We start from the raw sequence: 24413 nt of genomic DNA on the forward strand, positions 1-24413 counted from the left end.
AATTAAAGTGTAGTTAAGAGCTGAATGTCATCTGTCTATTTTAAAGGACTGATAACCAAAATCCTGAATGAGGGTAACCAGCAGGGCAATGAAAATGTTAAAAAGGATGGGAGTGAGGATTGAGTCTTGGGAGACATTAAATGGTGCTAGAGGACAGCAGAATGTTGCTGTGTGCTACCTGACAGGTTCAGTAAGAAAAATATGAACAAACCCAATTAAAAGCCACCCACTTGAGGCCAGTTTCCTGAAAGTCAACCAGCAACAGTAAATGATAAACAACGTCAGAAGCTGAACTTAGATTCAGCTAAATAAGAAGTGCATCATTCTCAGAATCAAGATGGCAGACAGTATTGCTTATCATGGCAACTATAGCAGTTTACATGCTACTACCTTCCAAGATTGTTTAGGATGAAACGTGTTGTTAAAATTCCAAAATGTAATGACTTGCAAATAAACTGTCTTTTTAGTGAGTTTTGCTAGAAAAGGAAGATTGGCCACAGGCTGGAAATTTGCAGGCAAGGAATTATCAAGTCCTGTCTTCTTTAAGCAATGTCCAATGAATGAATGTTTCCAAGAATATGGGATAGTACTCAGAGCTAGGCTGTTGCTCATTAAGTCTAAGAGCACAGGGGAGAGAGATGTGGAATAGTCTTTTAGGAGCCATGCCAGAGCTCCATCTAAAGATGATTCAGAAGGCTGAACAGAGGCAATTAAGCATTGGAGGCCAAGAAAGGAGTGGGTAAGAATTTACAGAAGGTACTATACCCTTAAAAAGAGAAGGTTGAGGCAGTAGAACCAAGAAGCAGGGAAAGAAGGAGGGTGAAAAAATGACTCGGTTATTTCACAGATGGGCCTTGGAGAGTATTACGTTTCTTCCGTCGTGTACGCCTTCCAGCAGGTAGAGACTGAGAACTCTGACTCTTCAGGGAGAGCCAATAAGAGCCCTTGACTGACAGAGAAAGATCCAGTAATCTCAGACTCCAGCAGGTGGAAGCTGGTGAGCCCTTCGTCCTCTCTAGTGTACTCTCTTTCTTGACATTTTACTTTGATTTTCTGTGGTTTTATCTCAGTATTCTTCCCTTCTATGCATCTGGTTGTGATTAACTTGCTTGTAGGAGGCTGAGGTCTGTGGAGATCTATTGCAGCCTTGGGGGTCCTTCACCCCTTATCCTCCCGGTTCCAGTGTTATTGCTGAGGTAGTTTGCATAGGACTCTTTGGGGGAAGAGCAGCTAGGCTGGGAGAGGCATCCATTTGATTAAGAAAAAACAAAACACATTTTGCTTTGAGCCCGGTTTACACAGCTTTCGGTAGTGATATTTGGGCCGTTTTGCCTGCGGTTGTTTAGCTGGTGGCTGTCCTCTCTCTTTGCTCAGTAAAAGAAAAAAAAAAACACAGTGGCGCCGTTTATAGCCAGCATGGCCAAGAAGTTCCAAAGCTGCACAGTGTATCAGTTGACGGAGTAGGTTATAACGGTTTTTGCAGGTATTGCAGTGCTGTGCAGAGCTCCTCGCAGGGAGTACCCTCGGCTTCTCCGGTGCCAGTTCCTTCTGGAGGGGCTAAAGATTTAGTGTCGAGTAAAGGAAAATCGGCGGTCCTGTTTTTGGTGGGAATCGCTGCCATTTTAGATGCCTCTGCCGATTCTGTGGAGAATTCTGTTGCCCTGCCTTTTTCACAGCATGCTCCTTCACAGAATGTATCCAGTTCTCCTTCAGATGCCACCGCGGGGGTTCCCTCCAGAATTTGTCCTCCAAATGTATAAAGCTTTCTTACTGCAGAAATCTAACCCTCTCCTGGTATCTTTTAGCAAAAGACCCTCTGAGGGGCAACTGGTGTCAACAGAAAGAGAGGCCTGGGATATGGATGAGGATCTTGATCCTGATTCAGATCTGGAAATGCCCTCCCTGGAGGAACAAGACTTCTCTCACGAGGACTATGAGTAGGAGAGCTCTGGTCCAGGTGACTGTGGAGCGGAGCCCTTCATTCCTGGGGAGGATTCGGCGGTACTGAAGATTTTTCACAAAGAAGATCTTCAGGATTTCATTTTTTTGGTTTCCTCCACCCTACGTTTTGAGGCAGAGGAATCTCGTGAGAATCAGCCACGTGGATCTTCTAATCAAACCCCTTTGATTAGAAGATCCACCTTGAGCAAACCAGGTAAGACTTTCCCGATGCATCAGGATATCAGGGACGTGATCCAGGCTCAGTGGGATGTCCTTGATTTGGCTTTTAGGCCCGTTAAGGCTATGGTTTGTCTCTATCCGGTCTTGGAGGTGGACAAATCCCTGTTAAAGCCTCCCATGGTGGATGCGGTGGTTTATTTGGTCACCAAGTGGAATACCATGCCGGTGGATAGTGGCACTGCCCTGAAGCATGTTCAGGACCGCCGTATGGAGACACTATTGAAGAGTAGCTTCGATGTGTCGGTGTTGGCAGTACAGGCAGCTATCTACAGGTCTTTAATAGCCAGAGTTTGTTTTCGGTGGTCATCACCAAGGTGATGGTGGTAGCAGCGGCTCTCAGGAGAGAAGGTATTTTTGTTCACCCTTACATTGACGATTGGCTGATCAGAGCGAAGTCTTAGTAGGAGAGCCTTCAGGTCATGGACCGAGTGGTTCAGTTCTTGCAGTTGTTGGGATGGGTGGTCAACTCACAGAAGAGTTGTGTCAAGCCATTTCAGCCCCTGGACTATCTGGGAGTGCGTCTCGACACTCTTCTTCTTCTTCTTCTTCTTCTTCAACAAGGCCTACAATAACCTCACTAAGACCACTCAATTATGAACACATACCTTCTATAACTACCCTATTAACTCTCTTCCTTCTTCCCTCTCCCCTTCCTTAATCGCTACACATTAATAACTGTATCCGATATCCTGTAATGACAATGTTATCAAATCTATGTATGCCACATTGAGCCTGCAAATAGGTGGGGTAATGTGGGATACAAATGCAATAAATAAATAAAAATAAATTTAAAAAAGCTGCAGTCCCTGGTCGGCAGTTTCTGTGTACTGTATCCCATGTGAAAGGGACTATCTTCAAGTACTGGGGTCCATGGCTGCGACTATAGAGGCAGTTCCGTGGGCCAGAGTGCACATGAGATCTCTGCGGAGGTCCCTTCTCTCCAGGTGGTTGCTGCAGAGGGGCTCCCTTTTCCGTAAATCACCGCTGCCATTGCAGGTGAGGGGCAGTCTTTGTTGGTGGCTCCGGACATCCAATCTGTCCAGGGGGATGCCACTGGACGCCCCACAATAGATAGTGGTCATGGCGGATGCCATTCTAAGGGGTTGGGGAGCCCACTGTCTGGGACAATATACCAAGGGACTTTGGTCACCAGAGGAGGCCTCCTTTTCGATAAACCTCCTGGAGACGAGGGCGATTCGTTTGGTAGTCCAAGCATTTTGCCCACTTCTGGATGGCATGTTGGTTTGCATCATGTTGGACAACGCCACAGCAGTGGCCTATGTCAATGACAAGGAGGAAGTCTCCAGTTGGAGTGAGAAGCAGCACTTCTCATGAACTGGGCAGAGCCTCATCTACTGGCCATCTCAGCGACTCATGTGGCGGGAGCAGAAAATGTCCAGACAGATTTCCTCAGTCACACCACTCTGGATCCAGGGGAGTGATCCCTCGACGACGGAGCATTTTGGGCATTAGTAGATCACTGGGGGCTTCCTGTCATGGATCTCCTCGCCTCTGTATGCAACGCGAAAGTTCTGAGATTATTCAGTCGCCGGAAGGAGCCGACAATGCAGGGAGTCGATGTGCTTCTCCAGCCTTGGCCGACGGGTCTTCTGTATGCCTTTCTGTCGTGGCCTCTCATAGGTCATCTCCTGCACAGGATAGAGGATCATCGAGGGCAAGTGATCTTGGTAGCACTGGACTGGCCCCACAAGTCTCAGTACGCCGACCTGCTACACCTCCTAGTTGTCACCTCTCAAGCTTCCAGAGAAGCCCGGCCTGCTGGTTCAAGGGCCGCTGTTTCATCCGGAACTGGCTCGATTTTGTCTTACGGCTTGGCTTTTGAGCGGGCGTGGTTAAGTAGGAGAGGTTATTCTGCGAATGTAGTCTCCACTATACTTCGATCCCAGCGTTGCTATACTTAACTATATCAGGACATGGAGAGTGTTTGAGGAGTGGTGTTTTGAGTCCGGGGCCTCCCCCTTTAGAGCTTCGGTGGTGCGTGTCTTGGAGTTTTTGCAGTGGGCCTTGGAGAAAGGTTTGTCCCTCTCTTCTCTTAAGGTCTAGGTTGCAGCCCTCTCCTGCTTTTGGGGGCGAGTTCAGGGAAAGTCCTTAGCGGCCCATCCGGATGTCGTCCGTTTTTTTGAAGGGAGTGGGCTTAGTACGGTCTCCTGCTCGGGCGATTTTTCCCTTTCAATATCATAATCTTGTTCTCTCGTCTCTGTCGCAGCCTCTCTTTGAGCCTTTGACATCCTGTACTTTGAAGGATTTGACGCTTAAGGTGTTTTTTCTGGTGGCTATTGCCTCAGCTAGAAGGGTGTCGGAGTTGCAAACTCTTTCTTGCCTATCTCCATTTTTGGAATTTGCTAAGGATTGGGTCGTATTGCACCCTGTCCCTTCCTTTCTGCCCAAGGTCTTGTCCCATTTTCATGTTTCACAGTCTGTGATTTTACCAGTCCTGGACTCTTCCTCCGGATTGGAGGAGCAACGTTGTCTCAAGTGTCTGGATGTTAAGCGGGCATTCAGACATTATTTGTAGGTAACAGAGGATTTTCGTCTGACAGATTGTCTGTTTGTTTTGATTGGGGAAACTTGAAAAGGGTTAGCGGCCTCTAAACCCACTCTTTCTAGGTGGCTAAAGGAGACGATAGCTTCTGTTTACTTTCTGGCGGGCAAGCCCATTCCAGAGGGAAAGCTCAATCCACTAGGGCACAGGCTGCCTCTTGGGCTGAGCGTTTTCTGGTTCCGCCTTTGGAGTTCTGTAAAGCGGCGACTTGGTCTTCTTTGCTTTTTTTTTTCGAAGCATTACAGATTGGATGTGCAGTATCATCAGGATGCAGTCTTTGTAGCACGTGTCCTCCCAGCGGGTTTGTTGGGGTCCCGCCCATAATGTTACTGCTTTGTTACTTCCCATCAGTCTCAATCTGGGCCGGTCCAGAGGGACGCTAAGGAAGGAGAAATTAGGCCTTACCTGCTAATTTGCTTTCTTTTAGTCCCTCAGGACCGGCCTAGAGCCCTCCTGTGAATGCTGTAGTTTGTTGTATTGTTTAATTGTGGAAAGCTGTGTTCTCTGGTTATGATTTTATTAAAAAAAAAAAAAAAATGAACGAGAGAGAAGTTGTCTTTATTGAAATTTAGTTCTCTAAGATTCTTGCAGTCCTTTAGTGCCTGTTGCAGAAGGCATGGACAGCAGTTTGCATGGGCCCTGAGTACATAAGTATTGCCATACTGGGAAAGACCAAAGGTCCATCGAGCCCAGCATCGTGTTTCCAACAGTGGCCAATCCAGGTCACAAATAACCGGCAAGATCCCAAAAATGTACAAAACATTTTTTACTGCTTATCCCAGAAATAGTGGATTTTCCCCAAGTCCATTTAATAATGGTCTATGGATGTTTCCTTTAGGAAGCCGTCCAAACCTTTTTAAAACTCCGCTAAGCTAACCGCCTTTACCACATTCTCTGGCAACGAATTCCAGAGTTTAATTACACGTTGAGTGAAGAAAATTTTTCTCTGATTCGTTTCAAATTTACTGCATTATAGCTTCATCGCATGCCCCCTATTCCTAGTATTTTTGGAAAGCGTGAACAGAGGCTTCAAATCTACCCGTTCAACGCCACTCATTATTTTATAGACCTCTATCATATCTCCCCTCAGCTGTCTTTTCTCCAAGCTGAAGAGCCCTAGCTGCTTAGCCTTTCCTCATAGGGAAGTCGTCCCATCCCCTTTATCATTTTCGTCGCCCTTCTCTGCACCTTTTCTAATTCCACTATATCTTTTTTGAGATGCGGCGACCAGAATTGAACACAATATTCGAGGTGCGGTCGTACCATGGAGTGATACGTAAGCATTATAACATTCTCATTTTTGTTTTCCATTCCTTTCCTAATAATACCTAACATTCTATTTGATTTCTTAGCCGCAGTAGCATGCTGAGCAGAAGGTTTCAACGTATCCTCAATGACGACACCTAGTTCAGGTGGCTGCTCAGTTTTCCAGATGCACAGAGACCGGGCTCCTTGTTTTTTTCTTTGGTGCGATTTACTGGGTCTTTCTCTATCAGTCAAGGGCTCTTATTGGCTCTCCCTGAAGAATCAGAGTTCTCAATCTCCACCTGCTGGAAGGCGTGCACGACCCATCAGTCTCAATCTGGACCAGTCTGGAGGGACTAAAGGAAAGCATATTAGCAGGTAACGCCTAATTTCTCCATAGTTCCAGGTCAAAAGTGAGGGCATAAGCTTCACTATCGTTTCTAGTACAGAGATAATTAACCTTGGGAATTATCTTTGACAGTTAACTATTGGATAAATGTATCCAACTGAAGATCCAATCTAGTTTGCTTGAGAAGAAATTTATCTTGATTCTACAAAAATCTGCAGAAAGTATGAGTGATTGGAGTGCATTCCTGCCTCCATGACCATTCTGCCCTATGGAGTGTCCATAAATTTCAAGTGTACCATGGAAAGTATTTCTCACAATGAGTAAGAACATCTATTGGAAGGACAAGTTTATCCAAGAGGGTGACATGAGAAGTAAATAAATCAACTTTGTCAGTGAAGGTAAATGCTGAGAAAGAGGGAAACTCTTAAAGACACTGTGCAGAAAAAAAGGTCCTTGTCTAGTGTTTTATAATGGTGTTGGAAGCTAAAAGATGGGTGAGTTGAGGAGGAATATAGCCTGATCACTTGACATTGAAAGGCAACCAGGTAATGATCAGACCAGGATAAGGGTGTAGCATAAAAATGACCTGAAGGGGTCATGAGATCCCTTGTAGTGACAGTATCCAAACAGTGATCACCCTGGTGTGTAGACACACTGGAAATAAGTGAGAATCCCAGATCTTTAAGAAGAATCAGGAAATCATGTCTCAGGCAAGACCAGGGATTATCCATGTGATTATTCAGATCACGTAGCAACAGAAATGGATCAGAATGCATAGCAAACTCTGCCAACAAAGAGTTAAAATATTCAAACAAGGCTGATGAGAGGAAAGGGGCCAGGTATGCAAAGCGACAAACAAGGGAGGAGGAAGTATCAAGTTGAACAATTTAAAAAAAATCGGCAAAAGGAGAAGAGCGTAGTACAAATAGTTCAATACCCCACCCCTCTTTGAAGTCTGACTACAGGCAAAATGGGCATAGGCTTATGGGGAAGACTGTGAGGTAGAAAGATGCTCTGCCTTTTAGCCAAGTCTGTGTCACATCCATAATAGAGGGCTGGAGCTGTATAATAATGCTAATAAGTAAAAACTTATTCCTCAAAAATTGTGCATTATGAGGTTTACAGAAAGATGAGATTGAGCAGAAGTACTGAAAAGGAAAGGAGATGACGAGGAACAAGAGACGGACACCATGCAATGTTCAAAATGGCAGAGGCATGGGTGGGGAGAGGGCTTGTAGACCCATGTGCACTGGTGTAGCAGAAGATAGTATCTTATGACCTACTTCTACTACTACTACTTATCATTTCTATCTTTGCACTCCTTCAGTGTGCACTGGTGGCAACTGTGCTCCACTCCAGATGCTATTTAGAGTTGGCGAGCATCACCTTGAGGTATGCTGGGTTAGGAAGTGGGGTAAGAAGGACCAGGAGATGTAACCAGATAACATCAAAATCACTTCACAACACAAGTACGTACTGATGTACATACTGATGTACAATCATTATAACCTTGGGTATACCCAAGCCAATCAACCTTCCGGTTTACTAGCCAACCCAGTCCACCGCTATAAGCAAGGCTGACCAACTAGATACAGAGCTTTCTGCCGCAAAGCAAGTGAGCTCAACCGTAAGCGCAGCTACCTCGGCTGCCTAGCTTACTCCTTCAGGCTTGGGTACCCCGCCAAAGCTGCGACATAGTACATATGTGTTCATATCCACTTTCTTTTTTGGGGGGGGGGGGGGGGGGTTGGGTGCAGGCTGAATGCCCGGACGTCGGAAGAGGACGTCTGGGCTCCGTCTCGGGGTTTATATACCCCTTTTTCTCCCCACCCATCCCAGCGGGGTGCCACCGCGCGGCGGGAAGATTTCCCGCTGCTCCCTGCTCGCACCCCGCTGGGATCTTCGCGCATGCCCCCATCGGGGCACGGCGCCATGTTAATGGCGGCTCCGTGCACCCGGGAGGGGGGCACTGCGCCTTTCTTAACTAGAGTTCACACCTGCCTGGCCTAACTCACTAAAGCACCAGGTACCCTTAAGTTAGTGCACTATTGGGGATAGTGTTACATGGCAATTTTATTTTTATTTTTTCATGACATTTATACCCTGCATTAGCCCGAAATAGACTCAAGTTCAATGTGGCTTACAAACAAACAATAAAATGAATAAAACATAATAATATACAGAATATAACACAAATTACAATAATTTAAAGAAGCAAATTGATATGTGTAGTAAGTAACCAGGGATTAAGGCACAAAATCCTCCCTCAATGTTGTTTTAATAAAATGGTCACCTTTTTGTACATCCCACATAGGCACTCTATACCCCCTAAAAGTATAAAATCCCTCTTTTTTTTTTTTTTTTTTTTTAAGAGAGAATTTTGTTCGGACTACTGCTTGAACATCCGTTTGCTTTTTCTCTTAAATGTTAAGAATGTGTGTATGTTGGGGTGGGGAGTTGCTGTTTAAAGGAGATGAATATAAGTTACATGAATGTATTTAATATATTGATTTTTACTAATTCATATGAATAGACCTAGCAGAGTAATTCCAATGAAACTGAATCTGTATTCAACATTTACAATTTTAACAATGATACATTTCACTCATAGCTTCTAGAAAAAGACACAAGAAAGATAAGGATGTTGATAAAGCTTGGGAGTATGAAGAGCGTGAAAGGAGAAGTTCTGGGGATCACAGGAGAAGTGGCCATTTTTATGAAGGTAGAAGGAGTTCTGGTAGCCGTTACAGAGATCGCAGTGCAGAGGACTCTGATGAATATTCTCCTCCTCCGAGCCTCAGTGATGGTAACTCAGCAAAGTACTTATTGTGTGGATTACCAGTTTTAATTCATGCTGTGTAAAATTAACATAATTGTAGTATAAATTACTGAAAATTCTGTTTTGTATGTGTTTCTGAAACAAAACCAAATTGTAAATATGATTTAATATAATGTTTGCACTTTCAGTCTTAAACCTTCCACTTAATCTTTTTTATTTCATTGTGTAAAGGATGTTTTTAAAACCTTGTTACAGTGTACAGGAAAATGAAGAAAAAAGAAAAACAAAAGAAAAGAAAAGCTTATGAACCTAAACTGACTCCTGAAGGTGACTCTTCTTGTTTACATTTGATTACATTTTTATATTCTGTTTAATCAACATACTGTAGAGTAATATGTAACCTGAATGGAGCAAAATAAACTGCTGGATTCAGCTGACTCAGCAAAATACCCACTTCTTTATTGCATGTGCAAAGTAGGTGTAGTAGAATGGGAGTGAGAAATTTAATGGCTAAAAGTAGCAAGTGCACTTTTGGCCATTGAGGGAGGTTTTCAGGTTAGAATTTATCCAGATAACCACTTAGTTATCTTGGAAAATGTTTTTGAAAATATCCCTCTTCGAGGGTAGAAATCTGTTAAGGTTTGCTGTTGCATCTATGAATCCGAAGACAAAAAGCTTAATGTTTCCTCCTTTTTAAATGAATTATCCAAAACCATTTTTGTAAACTGTAATGTCTGCCCTTGCCTTTGAAGCTTAAGCTGTCAGAGAGCCACCCCCAATTCCCTTCAGAATCTTTGCTGTCGTGAGAGTGGCACTGTAGCAGACAGGCTGAGCTTAGCTGAGAGGTTATGCTGAGAGATTATGCCTAGCAACAAAACTGATCAGGTGTTTAACCTGTTCAAAAAGGCATATCTCACTGACCCAACATAAACACCTACACCCCATAACACAGCAAATCCAAGCTTGAAATGGACACTTCATAGCCTTCCTTTCCTCGACCCCCACTGTAACTGCAACACAGCAAAAGCAAAACTCGAAACGGACACTTTACAACCTTTCCTCTCTTCGATCCCATTGTACCTGAAACGTGTACCTTATCCGAACACAATATCACATTGTAACTGTTTCTACTGAATTGGCGAATGCCTTTACGGTACTATGTAAGCCACATTGAGCCTGCAAATAGGTGGGAAAATGTGGGATACAAATGCAACAAATAAATAAAAAGAATCAGCTAAGAATAAATACCGCTCCTCTTAAAGAAAAAGAATAAGACATATAGGGGAAACTGACTTGCTCAGATTTGGGTAGGTGAATTATTAGGCTCTGTTTATATAAGATAATAAATGGATATTGAGTAATAGAATGCAGACTTAATAGTTTGGTTGCCAGTTTCCATATGTGCATATTGATTGAATCTCTGTGTCTGAGAGAGGAGGTATTCAAGTTCTAGTAGTTTTAATATTACTACTACTACTACTTATCATTTCTATAGCGCTACTGGATGTACGCAGCGCTGTACACTTGAACATGAAGAGACAGTCCCTGCTCGACAGAGCTTACAATCTAATTAGGACAGAGAAACAGGACAAGCAAAAGATAAGGGAATATATGCTATTCAGCCTAAATGGGTGAGATATGTATTTCAGTTAGGGAAATGTATGTTTTTGTAAGGGACAAAATTTGCCATTATTGTAAACATATTGGAACAATATTTAAAGTGCTTATGTTGCTGCAAAATTCACAGATATTTTTAATCTGCAAACCTTATAGCTATTTTTCAAAAGAAAGTGGCAACAGGTAGATTAACTTTTGAGAACTGCTTACAAGTTTCAGAAGTCAAAAGTACCCTTTGGACTTTGCACCTGCTCTTTGTGCAGACAAAATTTTCCTGCTGAGCATCACACAGACAACCCAAAATTCAAATCTATGAATGTAGCTTTCCTAATATGTCATCCTTCTGCCTCCAGGAATGTGTCCCAGCATGGCTTAAAGTAAGCACACTGTGGAAGTTGTGATGAATATTTGGTTAAGCAGAGGGTGACAACTTTCAAAGTAGTCAGTTTACCTTCTAAATGGCATTGAAAATTGTCCTCATGAATATAAATTAATTTTTTGACAGAAATGATGGATTCCTCAACATTTAAGAGATTCTGTGCTTCAGTAGAAAATATTTTGGAAAATTTAGAAGATATGGATTTTACTGCATTTGGTAAGTAGTAGATCATACAAATTAGAAATAAAAAGAGAAACAGGAAGAAATGGTGCATTGTCTTGTCAAATTACAACCCAGTTCCAAATTCATGTGTTCATATTTAACTATAAGGGGATCAGAAAAAATAGAACCAGTTTTCTTAGTATACAACCTGTAGTAAACTATGCCGTTTCTTCTCTCATATCAATATTATTGCCGCATCTACCTGTCTTACCTGAATTTTCAGCTCCTTTCCTACTATAGCCCTACATCAGTGATTTTTAACATTTTTCAACTCGCGGCACACTGGCAAGATGCAAAAATTATCAAGGCACACTATCCATTTTTAAGGATATATATATATTTTATCATTTAACAAAATGAGTATTAAGATTGTGTTTAAAGAAAAATAATTATATTTTTAATCATTGTGTTACCTTTATAGTTGAATATTTTTATCGAAGATACTAGTTGGCAAAAGGTCAACAATAATTTCAAAGATAGCAAAATTAGCCACAAATAACATGCATTCAAAAACAATTTTAAAACCAAATCCCCCCCCCCCCCCCCCCCCCCCACACACACACACAGTCTGCTGGTGGTTATCACATCCTTTCACTCATCTGATCTGTATGTCTGTAGGCCTAAATTCCTTTGTAATAGCTTCCCACCAGGCAGGCACAAGTTTATAGAACTACCCGTGTAATGACAAAGTAATGAGATCATACAAAATGGACACAATCTACATGTCACACAAATTTCAGTGGTTAAAATTTGTGATGAGAACTAGCAAACTGCCACAGAAACACACACATCAAATTCAAGGATTCACTATAATGGAGCCAGTATGGCAAAGTTAAAGAAGATTTAGTATGAAGTCTTCTATTAATTCCTTACTATATCTGGGTACACAAACTGGGGAATTTATCCTGTTTTTCCCTCACCTTTTTTTCCTGTAGCGGTCAGCAACTGTGGTTGATAGTGACGGCAATATTGGGCAGCAATTCAGACAACCTGCTCACACCAACCCAAGCCCTCTTTTTGTAATGCTTCCCACCTATGCTGAAGCTGGAAGTTGTCAGAGAGAAAACTCCGATTGGCGCTAGCAGGCTTCTGAATTGCTGCCGCTGACGGCTACATTGGAAATCTTATAGTATCAGGTCGCAGGCTGGGGAGGGGACAGGAATGACATAATTTCCTGCGGCATACCTGGGGAGCAGCTGTGGCACATCAATGTGCCATGCATGTCACACTGGTTGAAAAACACTGCACTACATATTAGTCTCAAGTATGCCCAAATCTGTTAAAATTGTCTCACTTTTGCATTAATCGTTCCTTTCAATTATTTAAATGTGTCTATCTTACTAGTGCCCCCCATGCACATATATTTCTCCTCAAGGGTACAGGTATGTAGTATTTAGGTCCTTAAGGCATATCAAAGTTTGCAATAAGATCATACACAGTGAAGCTCCGGGGTATATGTCAGACCTTATCGACCTACCAACCAGGAACTCTAGCAGCTCATCTCGTACATTCCTGAATCTCCACTATCCCAACTGTAAGGGATTGAAATATAAACTAACATACGCATCTAGCTTCTCCTACATATGCACGCAAATTTGGAATGAATTACCAAAATCCATAAAAATAACCCACAACTTAGTGAATTTCCATAAATTATTGAAAACCTATTTATTTAAGAAGCATACAATAATAATCCATCCTAAATGCCAATTAACAATTGTACCTTTCCTTGTCATCAAGCAGATGAATCCATTTTGAGTGGGTTGTGTCCATCAACCAGCATGGAGAGATAGAGAGCACTGAAAAACCATAGTGCCTCATGGCCAGCTAGCTCCATCTGCCTCTTCAGTATTCTCTATCTCCCCAGCAGGGTGGTTGCAGCTTGTTCAAGCTCCTTCAGAAAATCTGCCTGGGGTGGCTCCTGTGCTTTTGCCAGTTGTAGCAGGGGTGTTGTGGCTGATGGTGCCCACTTTAAAAGCAAATAGGTTAGCCCTTTCCATGCCTTACCCTGCCCCCGATGTGGAAGTAGACAAATAGGCAAGCCTTGTCCCTGTCTTTGCCCACGCTGTGGATGCAGGCACATAGGTTCGCCCTTTCCCTGCCTTTCCCACGCTACTGATCCTCTGGAGTTGGAAATTTGCCTTTTTCGCTGTTGCCTCAAACTTTCCTCACAGCGTAAAAAAAATAAAATAAAAAAGCGTTGCTCTTTAGTGCTGCGATCCCAGAAAAGAGGTTTTCTTCTGATTGTGCAGGGTGACCGGAGCTCGGAGACTCGGTCTGGTGAGGTAACAGCATTTTGTAGCTCCTCCGGGGAGGGTCCACGTTTGGGACGATGTTGGCGCGAATCCGCCATTTTGAATTTCCACCGCTTTCGGCGATGGCTGCTGAGAAAGTAAGGCGCTGTTCCGTTTGTGGCAAGCGCAAATCTGCAGCGGGGCTTTGTAAGACGTGCTTTTCAGACGGTAGAGCCGGCCCGAGCATGGCGAGCGATGTTCCTTCCCGCTCCGTGGAGCTGGCAGCGACACCATTTTGGAACAGCATGGCGCGACCCCCGCTGAGGCAGAGGGGTTTGAGCCTGGAGGGGTGCCTCGTGTGGAGACTGATAAAAGAGCTGTTTCTCCCGGACTGGAACCGGGAGGACAGGGTGAGCCATTTTCCCTTGAATTTGTTTTATTGCTGCATAATGCATACCTGTTAAAAAGAGCTCTTCTGCAGGGGTGCCCTGTGGCCCTGCTTTCTATATCCCCTCCAGTGGAGCCTGGCCTTGGATTACCGTCAGGCGCATTTTCCCCTGACAGATGGCCGCAAGACAAGCGCAGAAGGGTGGATTCCCCTTCAGAGAGTGGCGCACCCCCCCCCCACCCCCGGTGGTCGGAATGTGAGGACTCTGAGGGGTCTGTCAGGCCTTCGTGGTCTGAAGAGCCAGAAGAAGGTGCAGGATTGCCACCGGATCCAGATGATCCTTCCGCGGTGATGATTTTCCACCGCGATGAGCTGCCAGCGCTTATTACTGATGCCCTGCAGGTCCTCTCTATAGAAAACCCTGGGAGTACTGACCTCCTCCGGTAATCCGAGGATGGCAAGTGCTAAGAAGCCTGCTCGAGCCTTTCCTTTGCATGACTCCACCCAAGAGCTTATCACGGCTCAATGGGCTGACCCCAGGGGGCCTTTGAAAGTCGCCAGGGCTATGGGGCAATTATACCCTCTAAGTGAGGAGCATTTGGCGCGCCTAGCAGCGCCTAAAGTGGATGCCCTGGTCACGGCTGTGACAAAGAAAACTACCCTCCCAGTGGAAGGAGGGGTTGCCCTGAAGGACATGCCTGGAGGCAGCTATGAAACGGTCCTTTGAAATTTCAGGCCTATCCTTACGGGCGTCTGCATGCAGCTGCTACGCTGCCCGAGCCTGCCTCGCTTACAACAGGCAGTGGAACAGCCCGGAGATGGAGCGGAGCCCCTTTCGGAGGTGGCACCGCGGATGGAGTCGGCTGTCATTTTTGGCTGACGCCCTTTATGATCTGGTCAGAGCTTCGGCTAAACAGATAGCTGTAGCGGTGGCGGCTCGCCGTCTTCTGTGGCTACGGCATTGGGCAGCTGACATGGCCTCTAAGCAAAGGTTGGTGAAGTTGCCCTTTCAAGGCCTTCTCCTGTTTGGTGAGGAGTTGGAGAAAATTGTGAAAGGCCTGGGGGATGCCAAATCCCAGCGCTTACCCGAGGATAGGCCACGGCCTTCTTCCAAGGGTCAGGCGGTTCCCTCCTCTTACAGACCTCGCTTCCATGAAGCTAGAAGGTACCGCCCGGGGCGTTCTGCTGGGTTCAGTTCACGTGCCCGTTTTCTGCAGAGGAACTCCTTTCGCTCGGACAAACGTTCCGCAGCAGCAGGCTCAAGACCTGGAGTTCAAGGGCGACCCTCTCAATGGTGGTGCGCCGGCCCCCTCCTCAATTCCTGTGATAGGAGGACGACTTTCCCTCTTTCTCGAGGAGTGGGCCAAGATTACCTCAGATCAGTGGGTCTTGGACCTGATCAGAGAAGGCTACAGAATAGAATTCAAGGCCCCGTTAAGAGACGTGTTTGTGGAGTCCCGATGCGGTTCTGCCGCCAAACGGGCGGCAGTAGAGGAGACCTTGCAAGGCTTGATTCATATAGGAGCGGTTTCCCCCGTGCCTTCCGCCGAATGCGGCTCTGGCCGTTGCTCCATTTACTTCGTGGTGCCGCGAAAAGGAGGGTCTTTTCGGCCTATCCTGGACTTAAAAGAAGTCAACAAGTCTCTGAATGTGCGGCATTTTCACATGAAAACCCTGTGCTCCGTCATTGCGGCGGTACACCCAGGAGAGTTTCTCACGTCTCTGAACCTGAAAGAAGCTTACTTGCACATACCAATTTGGCCCCCGCACCAGAGGTTTCTGCGATTTGCGGTGATGGGAAAACATTTCCAGTTTCGGGCCTTGCCTTTTTGGCCTCGCCACAGCTCCCCAAACCTTTTCCAAGGTCATGGTGGTAGTAGCTGCTTTTCTCAGGCGAGAGGGTATCCGGGTTCACCCGTACCTAGACGACTGGCTCATCAGAGCAAACCCTGTAGAAGAGAGTCATCAGGTTACAGCCAGAGTGGTCTCAGTACTGCAATCTCTGGGCTGGGTCGTCAATATAGCCAAAAGTCACCTGACCCCTTCTCAATCTCTAGAATATTTGGGGGTCCGGTTTGACACAGCATCGGGGATGGTCTTCCTACCCAAGCAAAGGTGGTGCAAGCTTCAGAACCAGGTCCGTCTGCTCCTGAGGATGCCTCACCCGTGAGCTTGGGACATAGTCCAGCTGTTGGGGGTCGATGACGGTCACTTTGGAAGTGGTGCCTTGGGCGAGAGCGCACCTGAGACCTCTGCAGTGTTCCCTGCTTCAACGGTGGTCTCCAGTATCTCAGGGTTATCAATGCAGACTCACATGGCTCCCTGCGGCCCGGCTCAGTATGGAGTGGTGGTTCTCAGACAGCATGCTGCGGCGAGGAATGCCGCTAGCGCTCCCCGATTGGTGCTTGGTGGTAATAGATGCCAGCCTGAAGGGTTGGGGTGCACATTGCCAGGGAAGGCATGCCCAGGGTCTTTGGACACCCGAGGAGTCGGAGTGGTCCATCAATCGCTTGGAGTTGAAAGCGATTTTCCAGGCGCTTCTGGCCTTTCAATTGACCCTGGAAGGATTGGCTGTCAGAGTTCTGTCGGACAACACGACAGCAGTGGCCTACATAAATCGCCAAGGAGGCACTCAGTGCATAGCACTAGCAGCGCAGGCCGCGCAGATTTGCCACTGGGCCGAGCTTCATCTGCAGTTTCTGTCAGCAGCTCATATTGCAGGTCAGAGCAACGTGCAAGCCGATTATCTGAGCAGGAATCAGATTAACCTAGCGGAGTGGGAACTTGCAGACAAAGTATTCTTGCAGATATGTGCCAAATGGGGAAAGCCCGTAATGAATCTTATGGCGTCAATCACAAATGCCAAAGTCCCGTGCTTCTACAGCAGATGGAGAGATCCTCGCTCGGCAGGGTTGGATGCCTTGGCTCAACCCTGGCCTCAGGGCCTCCTGTATGTGTTCCCTCTGTGGCCCTTGATAGGGCGAGTACTCCTGCGGATTCGGCTCCACCAAGGAGAGGTAGTGATTCGGCTCCACCAAGGAGAGGTGGTTCTCATTGCCCCGGATTGGCCCAGGAGGCCGTGGTATGTGGACCTCCGGCGGATGCTGGTAGAGGATTCCCTGTCGTTACCTCTGGTACCGAATCTGTTGTCAAATGCCTTCAGGACCTCTGACCATCTTTTTGTACTTTTGTCAGGTCCGCACAGAAGATCTCCAGTGTCTAAGGCCACTATAGCCCGTTGGATCAAAGAAGCTATCTTTTCAGCATATCTGCTATCTGGCCGGCCTCCGCCTGAAGCCTTTAAGGCACATTCCACAAGAGCTGAAACTGGATCACTCTCTTTTCAAAAGATATGTAGTGCAGCTACTTGGGTTTCTAAGCTCTCTTTTGCCCGACATTACAGGCTGGAGACGCGCATTTTGGAGCACAGGTGCTGGCGCGTGGTGTGGCTTGTTCCCACCCTATCTAGGGATTGCTTTGATACATCCCACTCGTAATGGATTCATCTGCTGGATGACAAGGAAGGGAAAATTAGGTTCTTACTTGGTAATTTTCTTTTCTTTAGTCATAGCAGATGAATCCATGAGCCCTCCCTCAGTGGTTCATTATGTGATTTACGTTAATTTATGTTCAGTTTTTCCTGTAGATATGTTCCCTCATTGGGAGAAGTTGGAAAACAGTCTTCAGGATTTCTGTTCAGTTACAGGAGGATGAGTTCATTCCCTTCAGGAGGATGAGTTCATTCCCTCCTTTGAATTATAGCTCCAGTTTTGGGGCGTTCATCCGCTGTGAGGAAAGTTCATGTTATTATGCTTTGCGGTGTAACACTGCTTTGGAAGCTTCAAATACTGAAGAGGCAGATGGAGCTAGCTGGCCATGAGGCATTATGGTTTTTCAGTGCTCTCTATCTCCCCCTGCTGGTTGATGGGCACAACCCACTCGTAATGGATTCATCTGCTATGTCTAAAGGAAAGAAAATTACCAAGGTAAGAACCTAATTTTCCCAAACAAATGTATTCATTAAGCCTTAATTGTTTTTTGCTAAAGTATCTTGATTTGTAGTTTTAATGTTCCTAATTGTTGTAGTTAATCTTTTACGAATGAAATTAACCTAATACCTTTCAGTTCTTATTGTAAGTTAAACTTTCCTTCCTGTATTCAAATTCACTCTGTATCCTCTACCTTAACTATGTATTTCTCTTCTCCGGAACTGGTGTTCACCATTTACTGGTGTTCACCATTTACTGATCTATGTAAGCCACATTGAGCCTGCAAATAGGTGGGAAAATGTGGGATACAAATGTTAAAAATAAATAAATATCTCGTATGGCTTTTGGTGCAGAATCTTGCAACATTTTTGTTGACTTTCTCGGAACTGTCTCAAGCTTCTGTATATCTTTTTGGAGGTATGGACTCTACAGCTAAACATTTTAGATGATGTCTTATCACCAGATTGTACAGGTGATTTTTATCTTATCTTTTTCTTCTAGTTATGCCTCTCCCTATGCATTCAGAATCTGTCTATCTCTGACCATAGCCTTATCACAGTCTTCGCTACCATAAGACCATACATAATATTACCCTGGGAATGGGGGAGGGGGGTCCTCTCCTAATCAGTACTTATCAGCTTCTAACTCTCCCATTATATAGAGAGCTCCCTCAGATTTCTGCACCCCAGCTGCATGACTGTGGCTGCTTTGCGTTGAATCTGAATTGCCATGTGTTTGACTGCTTTTTATGCTTTCTAGATCACATCCCGTTTTGATTCCTATTTCTGCGGTGTCCACTTTGTTGCAAGTCTTAATGTCATCTGCTGAAAGGCAAACTTTTCTTTCTAACACTTTTGTGATACTTCTTACAGCACTGTGGAGTTGGTACACCAAACCTTCGACTGACTCCTCTGTTTTTCTACTGCCGGACTCCAACTCTAGCTCTGACTCCTACTGATATTACACTTTAAAGAGGTCTTTTACTAACACGTGCTAGTGTTTTTAGCTCGTGCTAAAAATCAGCTGTCGCTAAATACTGAGATGCCCATAGGAATATAATGGGCATCTCAGCATTTAGCGCTATCTGATTTTTACCGTGAGCTAAAAACGCTAGCGCACGTTAGTAAAATACCCCTAATTTTTTTGTTCTCAATCTAAAGTACTGATAAATATAAATTAGATCTAGGACAAAGATATATGTAAGTACAAAATGATAAATCTACCATATAGTGTAACTTTTTGTTTTGAAGCTGGAGACGGTACAATTTTACAGACACCACCTCCACGGCCCTGGTTGCTTATATAAATATCGAACTGAACCGGCCCCAGGATCAATCTCTAATCACCCCACTAATCACTTTTCTTACTTCAGAGTGAATTACATTTACTGTTAACCTCTGTTGTCTGTCATTCAACCAGTGCTCCACTTTAGGACTCATTCCCAGCTGTTGTTGATGAATTTTTTTAAAGGGGACAATATCAAAATCTGTGCTAAAATCAAAGTATATCACATCTACAGCAGGATCTTGATCTAATTCTGTAGTTATCCAGTTGAAGAAATCTGTCATTTTGTTTGACACAACCTTTCTCTGGTAACCATAGTAACATAGTAAATGACGGCAGATAAAGACCTGTACGGTCCATCCAATCTGCCGAATAAGATAAACTCATTTTACTCATTAAAGTATTTGTTACTTTATGCCCGAGTTTGATTTGTCCTTGCCATTCTCAGGGCACAGACCATAGACATCTGCCTAACACTGTTCTTGTATTAAGTTCTGAAGCCTACTTCGAAACCCCTTAAAATTTACACTCCAGCCCATCCCTATCTATTCAGTCACGATCAGGGCGTAGACCGTAGAAGTCTGCCCAGCACCGGTTTCGCTTCCCAGTTACTGGCGTTACCATCTAATCTCCGCTTAGATTCCGTGGATACATTCCTTCTAAACAGGATTCCTTTGTGTTTATGCCACACACGTTTGAATTCCATTACAGTTTTCATCTCCACCACCTCCCACAGGAGGGCATTCCACATATCCACCACCAGTGCTGTGTTGGATTCTGCAACCCACAGGGTTATAGATAGTTCGATAACTTTTTCTTTAATGTAGCTTTAATTAGTTTTGTTGTTTTCATTCTCCTCTCTCTTACTACTTTTTTGAAGCTCCAGTTACCTCTCTCCATTCCTATGTGACCACTCCCATCTCCAAATATCTGTTGAATAAGTCCATCAGTGAACTGAGCTTCCTGTTCTGTGATTGCTGCTAAAGATTCTCATACTGATATCTCAGTATAGCAGTACAGCTCATGTGCTGGGCTGCCTTGCTTATAGGAAAGTTGTACTTCTGTACCATTCAGATATATTCAGAAACATGTTTGAATAAATATCTGTATTTTAACCCTGAAACAGAATTAGTAGGACTATTTGAGCCATTTGATTTTGCTTTGGCTATTTTGCCCCTGATGTCACTTAAAACTCCCAGTGGTTTTACAAAGCGTACTAGTTTTGTTTGTTTTGTTTTTGTTACATTTGTACCCCGCGCTTTCCCACTCATGGCAGGCTCAATGCGGCTTACATGTTGTATACAGGTACTTATTTGTACCTGGGGCAATGGAGGGTTAAGTGGCTTGCCCAGAGTCACAAGGAGCTGCCTGTGCCTGAAGTGGGAATCGAACTCAGTTCCTCAGTTCCCCAGGACCAAAGTCCACCACCCTAACCACTAGGCCACTCCTCCAGTTGCAGCTGATACTAACAATTGGTGCTTACTGTGCCTAGGACCTGAACATACAGCCTCTAATTATCATCTCTGTTCTAAAACATTACGTTATATTGCATTTATATATTGCTAACACCAAATAGTTCTAAGCAATTCACATTAAGAACCAAGAAAATATTTTGAAAATTACATGACATAGCTAACATAGTAACATAGTAGATGACGGCAGAAAAAGACCTGCACAGTCCATCCAGTCTGCCCAACAGAATAAACTCATATGTGCTACTTTTTGTGTATACCTTGATTTGTACCTGTCCTCTTCAGGGCACAGACCGTATAAGTCTGCCCAGCACTATCCCCGCCTCCCAACTACCAGCTCCGCCTCCCACCACCGGCTCTGGCACAGACCGTATAAGTCTGCCCACCACTATCCCCACCTTCAAACCACCAGTCCCCCCCCCCCCCCCCCAACCGGCTCTGGCACAGACCGTATAAGTCTGCCCAGCACTATCCCCGGCTCCTAACCACCAGCCCCGCCTCCCACCACCGGCTCTGCCATCCAATCTCGGCTAAGCTCCTGAGGATCCATTCCTTCTGAACAGGATTTCTTTATGGTTATCGCACGCATGTTTGAATTCCGTTACCGTTTTCTTTTCCACCACCTCCCGTGGGAGGGCATTCCAAGCCTCCACTACTCTCTCCGTGAAAAAATATTACTAAAACGCAAAGGGTCCCTTTTACCAAGCTGCGGCAAAAGGGGGCTTGCACTGGCGCATGTTTATGACGTGTACCGAGGCCCCCTTTTACCTCAGCTGGTGAAAGGATAGTCTTTCTTTTCTGCAGGAAATGGAAATGCGGCAAGTAAAGCCATTTCGCGGGTGGGGGTGAGCCTTTACTTCCACCCATTGAGTTGGCGGTAAGGGCTCCCACTCTAGCCTGGTGGTAACCATGGCAGCGCACGGCACTGCCCTGCCTGATTACTGCTGGCTACACCCTGGCACTACAAAAATAAATATATTTTTGTAGCTTCGGATATGACAGTGTGCTGAGTGTGGGAAGTACTGCTGGGCTGCTGCGGTAGCCCAGCGGTACTTCCTGTTTAGCGAGCTTTGTAACAGGGGACCCCTAAGAAATTAACATAACTTAAAAAAATGTTTTAAAATGCAAAGTCTTTAAATTTTTCCTAAAAGAAGGAAAATTAAACAAGTAATTTTTTTATATAACCTTAGTAGGTGGAAAAGTAAAAAAGAATTAATTGTAAGGTCTTCTAGATCTAATAGGTAAGGTAATTCAAAGTGAGATTAAATATTCCAGACATAACCCAGTCAGAACTCAAATAACACACAGCAAAATTTAAATTGTAGTCTAGCTTCAATAGGCAACCAATGCAATTCTATGTAATAATTTGAAATTCTGTCATATTTATGCAAAGAAAAAATCAACCTTACTGCAGTGTTTTGAATTGTCTGTAATTTTTGAATTATTTGTTTTGATGCACTTATGCATATTAGATTATAATAATCTAATTTAGCAAGCAATAATTATTGTACCAGTAGTCTAAATTGCTGAATTTCAAAAAATTTTGTAATGCGCCATAGTTTCCTCATCAAGAACAGAGAACTTTTTATCAAAGTATTATGATGATCCCATGATACAGTTTCGTAGAAATAAACTTCCAAAATTTAATCATGGGTGAGAGTGGATATTTTTACGGTCTATTGACACATAGTCAATAAAGTTTAAGTTTGAATTTTCTCATCCAAGAACTAATCAAAATGCAGAAGAGGACATGCCCAGCACAAGAAAATTTTTGCCATGAAACTTACTTTTTTTCTGAAGAATATTTAACTTCTAACCCAGAGATGCATTATTGAACATTCTGCACATGTTACAAAAGGTTTTGTCAAAGATCATAAGTGCCTTGTTAAATATAAAATAATATACATCTCACTATCTTATAGGTGATGATGATGAAATTCCTCAGGAATTGTTGTTGGGAAAGCATCAACTTAATGAATTGGGTAGTGAATCGGCAAAAATTAAAGCAATGGGCATTATGGACAAGGTATGTGGATAATGCTTGAAGATAGTTATTGAATAAAATCTTGGTACTGATCTTTGAGGTGTTTGTTTGAAATCTTCAAAGACAGCATGAAATTATTTATTTGTGTGTGAGTGGTGGGGTAATTGCAATTAAAGCTATACACAGTGAGGGATTGCATATATTTTAACCATGCAAGCTAGCATCACAGATTTTCATGAAAACTTGCAAGAATGCAAATATAGATTGGTGACTTACCAGTTGCTTTACAGAGATCTTTGCTAGCAGCATGATTATTGCTAACATTTTTGAGATTATTAATTTATCTGTGGTATATGTCTAAGAATTTGACAATAATTCAACCTGTGTGTGTCCTAGTCTATTATCCATTACTTAATAACAATAATGTAACCATATATTTTTGTTTGGATCTAATGGTTCTTCATTTCTACAGCCTGCTCAATGAATGTGTATCTCCCAATTAAACTCTATGAAATTTTATTTTTCACAAGTCAGTTTGTCACTAGGCGTGTACTAATAACAGATTGTGATGAGAACTTAAATGCTTTATATAACCACTAGTAAAAAAGGCCCGTTTCTGACACAATTGAAACGGGCACTAGCAAGGTTTTTCTCGGAGTGTGTATGTTTGAGAGAGAGAGAGAGAGAGTGTGTGTGAGAGTGACTGTGTGAGAGAGAGAGAATGAATCTGCGAGTGTGTGTGTGTGTGTGACAGAGTGAGACTGGGTGCGAGTGTGTCTGTGAGAGAGAGTGTGTGTGCCTGGGGCCCCTCCCTCCCACCCAGTTCCAGTGTCCCCCCTTCCTCCGTCTTCCAGGGTCGTCGTCCCCTCTCCCTCCCTCCGAGTTCCAGGGTCCCCCCCCCCCGTTTTTTTTTATATTTTTTTAGTTTTTGTACAGGTGGTGCATTCCCCCCTCCTCCCCTCTCCTCCTCTCCTCCCAAGTTCCAGACCCCCTTCCTCCCCCTCCCTCCGAGTTCCAGACCCCTCCTGCTCGCCGAGTGTTCCAGACCCCACCTCCCTTCCTCCGATTTCCGGACCCCCCTTCCTCCGATTTCCTGAGCCCCCCTTCCTGCCGCCAACCCTCGGGGCTTCAGAGCCCTTCTGTGAAGAAAATTACGGACACAGGCAAGCAGACGCATAGAATGTTGGAGGTGAGAATTATTATATAGGATGTGTTGAGTGTAAAGATAGATGTATATGCTCTACAAGCATTCAGGGGCTTTGCTTATAAGAAAGATTTGTTGTTGAAATTATTTAACTTGTTTCTTAGCCAGGTGGGTGCTAATGAATTTCTGCATACAATTGTTGGTGAATTCTGATACTTTTTGAATTAAAATTTTCCCAAATTGATGTAGGAGTGGAGGACTGGTTAGAACAGCAAGCTAAGAACCAAGGAAGCTAGGGTTCAAATCTTGCATTTCCCACTGGCTGTACTTGTGACCTTGGGCAATCACTTCCCCCTCTGTTCTCTCAGGCATAGCTTAGGGAAATAATTTGTGTAGCAGTTTGTAACTTGAATTGAGCTGAGATATATATAAAAAAAAGGCAAGTAATTTTCAAATATGAATCCTTTCTTCCATAACTGTTAATTTGATAGAGGGGTCCTAGGAATTCTTAAAACTGAGGCTTATTTTTAATCTGAATTTGCAGGGATATGGCTATAGAAATCACCATTCTAATATACTACTT

The 24413-nt window shown here is 44.2% G+C and overlaps 1 protein-coding gene across 1 annotated transcript in view; it reads left to right on the plus strand.

Annotated features, from left to right (window-relative positions):
* NIPBL (NIPBL cohesin loading factor) overlaps positions 1-24413 on the plus strand; it is a 1064356-nt gene that overhangs the window by 396182 nt on the left and 643761 nt on the right. Inside the window, 4 exon segments of the mRNA XM_030191924.1 lie at positions 8950-9144; positions 9373-9444; positions 11240-11329; positions 22625-22728. Coding sequence (XP_030047784.1) covers positions 8950-9144; positions 9373-9444; positions 11240-11329; positions 22625-22728 — 461 coding nt within the window.

The sequence above is a fragment of the Microcaecilia unicolor genome, chromosome 2 (genome assembly GCF_901765095.1).
Source record: "Microcaecilia unicolor chromosome 2, aMicUni1.1, whole genome shotgun sequence".
Lineage (NCBI taxonomy): Eukaryota > Metazoa > Chordata > Amphibia > Gymnophiona > Siphonopidae > Microcaecilia > Microcaecilia unicolor.